At 35.6% G+C, this 2,991-nt stretch overlaps 1 protein-coding gene across 1 annotated transcript in view; it reads left to right on the forward strand.

Annotated features, from left to right (window-relative positions):
- The window catches only part of LOC107672005 (syntenin-1-like), a 23,673-nt gene that overhangs the window by 9,060 nt on the left and 11,622 nt on the right, over positions 1-2,991 (forward strand). The window contains exon 4 of the mRNA XM_016465036.1: positions 2,019-2,119. Within this exon, the coding sequence (XP_016320522.1) occupies positions 2,019-2,119 (101 nt within the window). The remainder of the gene's footprint in view (positions 1-2,018; positions 2,120-2,991) is intronic.

Raw genomic sequence — 2,991 nt, forward strand, 5'->3', positions numbered from 1 at the left:
ATTTTAGCAAATGGCTGCAATATAACAAAGAGTGAAAAATTTAAGGGGGTCTGAATACTTTCCGTACCCACTGTATATGTAAAAAATATACCTAAGTTTTTGTGAGTGTGTGTATATATTGTAACCCCCTCATATATATTTTAGAATGTTTCACATACACATTTATAGAAAATAAGTCTATGCTCACCAAAGCTGTTTATTTAAATTAAAACTAAAGTAAAAACAGTAATATTATGGAATATTATTACAATTTAAAGTACTGTTTTCTATTTTAATATATTTAATATTTTATTCCTGTGATGGCAAAGCTGAATGTTCAGCATCATTACTCCAGTCTTTAGTGTCACATGATCCTTCATAAATCATTCTAATATACTGATTTGCTACTTAAATATTTAGTATTATTATCAATGTTGAAAACAATTTCTTTAAAAAAAATATGAATATTTAATATTTTTGTGGAAACTGATACTTTTTTAGGATCTTTTAAAGGTGTCATGAACTGCCTTTGTTTTTATTTTGTACTGTTCTGTGAGGTCCACTTATAATGTTATCAAGATTTTTACATCAAAAAACTTCATAATTTAGTAGTAATAAGCAATTTTCTGTCCTGTTTTAACCCCCCTCAACAGAACGCTCCATTTGAACGTGTGGCGGATTGTAGACTCGGAAGTAAACGCCCACTGCTATGATTGGCTAACAGCGTACATTCATTCATCATAGATGAACGTCATCATTGTGTCTTGTTTGTAAACGAATCCATGGTAAAATGAAGTGAACAAAGGACTGAGTTCTTACTGATGCGGTCTGATTCTTCATTAAAAATAAAGTTCATTCACTCTTTCCTAACGTTGGGAGCTGTTTTTTTTCCACAACTTGGCACTGAACAGGTCTTGTTGTCTTCAGAGCATGTTTATCGTTTGGTTTCTGCGTAGACCTGCACGTTCGCCTCTCTTGTAAACACTACATGTCCGAATCGGTTGGTAGGGCTTAACAGACAGTGATGTCGATCTTCTTCTTTTTTTTTTTTCTTTTTTTAAGTTATATTTATGGGCTTTTATGCCTTTAATGGAAAGGACAGTAGAGAGTAGACAGGAAAGCATTGGGTGGAGAGAGGGGAGCAGGATCGGCAAAGGACCTCGAGACGGGTTAGTGTTGCGCACAGTTGCGCTATATGTCGGCGCACTAACCACAAGGCTATTGGCGCCGACATGTCGATCTTCTTCTGCGGAGGCGGTGCTCATCCACACTAAAACATCATAGAGTAGAACATTCCACAAGCTGTGGTTTTGCGAGACTGCCTTCAATATGAGCTGTTATTAGACTAAGTTTTGAGTATGGAAACTTACAGGATGTTTTTATAGTACAATGACCTCTTATGTCACAAGATCAAGGGAATTTAGATTTCTCAGTTCATGACCCCTTTAATAAATAGAAAGTTCAAAAGAACAGCATTTATTTGAAATAGAAATCTTTTGTGACATTATCACTTTTGATCCATGCTGAATAGAAGTAACCAAACTTTTGAACAATTCTCATTTTACAAATATATGTGCAATATTTCCGTATATATATATATATATATATATATATATATAGCTGTATGTAGCTGTATAAATGCATGTCTGGGTTTTTCCCACCATCATCAGGTCCAGTGTAGAAATTTAGAGACAGACTGGTGTGCTAGTTTTTTTTTGTGTAGGAACATGTTTCATAGGCGGACATTTTCCTATCTGAGTGCTGGATAAAGCAGGAGGAAAAGAGGGGAGGACTGTAGTCATGACTCAACTCGGGAAATAATTACTGGATGGAAACATTCATTGCCGGAATCTGAAACCAGCGACTGGCTGAGTGTCTACACTTGAACTCTCTGTTCTTCCCAGTTCTCTGTTTTTCTATGTTCTGCTTTTTTCACTTGATGCTGTCATAAAACACACTCAAACAAACTACATCACTATGCTACTATGTTAGCTGTTAGCTTTGTCTGTGTCATATGGATAATCTTTCTCTCCCTCCAGCTCTGTATCCCAATCTGGAGGAGCTGGGTGACTATATGGGCCTCCGTCTGAACAGCGATGAGGTCCAGAGAAACCTTGCGCTGGTCCCGGTGGCTGACAATGTAAGTGATTGTCACTGAACACACCTGTTTATTTTTAGAGTTCAGTTCCCTCTAAGTATCGGCACTCATAAAGAAATATTTAATATATGCAAACAATGACATTTCAGAGTCTCAAATGTTTCCCTAGCAGTGCTGTTACTCTTTCCTGATTTAGTTTGCTCTACAGCCTGTTTTTCCATCTCTGTCACCGTTGCCTTGTACAATATTTTCTCTGTTAAAGCAGCCAAGAGTAATTGTGTAAGATTTGAAAAAGAGGAGGAGGCGGTGGTTGTGTTATGTGCGTTAGCATCTGTGCTTTTGGGAGTTTTTTTTTTTTTTTTTTTGGTTTTTGTTTTTTTTCTCTGAATAGTTCAAACTGGCCACAGGGTGTCTTATTTTTTACAGCATCATTCCTGGAAGAAGAGCTCAGAATGACTCATGCACCATAAGGCCTGTGTTGGAGTAATGCTAATGTAGACTGCTTTCTGAGAGCATTTTAAAAAGATACTCAGTGTTCATAGTACTGAACATTAGACCAGCATCTCCCTTTTTGCATCTTTTTGTGTCAAAGATCCTCATAACCCCATTAATAAGGCCCAAATACCTCTTAATCAACAAAAAACACTAATGTATTAATCTTTTCACTAATACTGGATATCAAAAACCGACTCGCCTTATAGCTCATTCTATTATCAATATCTTGTTTTGTTCCATAAAAAGAAACCGAAAAAACACCAGATTTAATCATAGTTATTATTTTATTAAAGTAATTCATTCACATTAGACATTTGGTATCAGTTATAGTGAATGGTTTATATATATATATATTAGGGCTGTCAGTCATTTAAAATTTTTTAAAATAATTACAGGGTGCTGCGATTAATTAATCTAAT

Source organism: Sinocyclocheilus anshuiensis, unplaced genomic scaffold, assembly GCF_001515605.1.
Source record: "Sinocyclocheilus anshuiensis isolate Anshui unplaced genomic scaffold, SAMN03320099.WGS_v1.1 scaffold1053, whole genome shotgun sequence".
NCBI lineage: Eukaryota > Metazoa > Chordata > Actinopteri > Cypriniformes > Cyprinidae > Sinocyclocheilus > Sinocyclocheilus anshuiensis.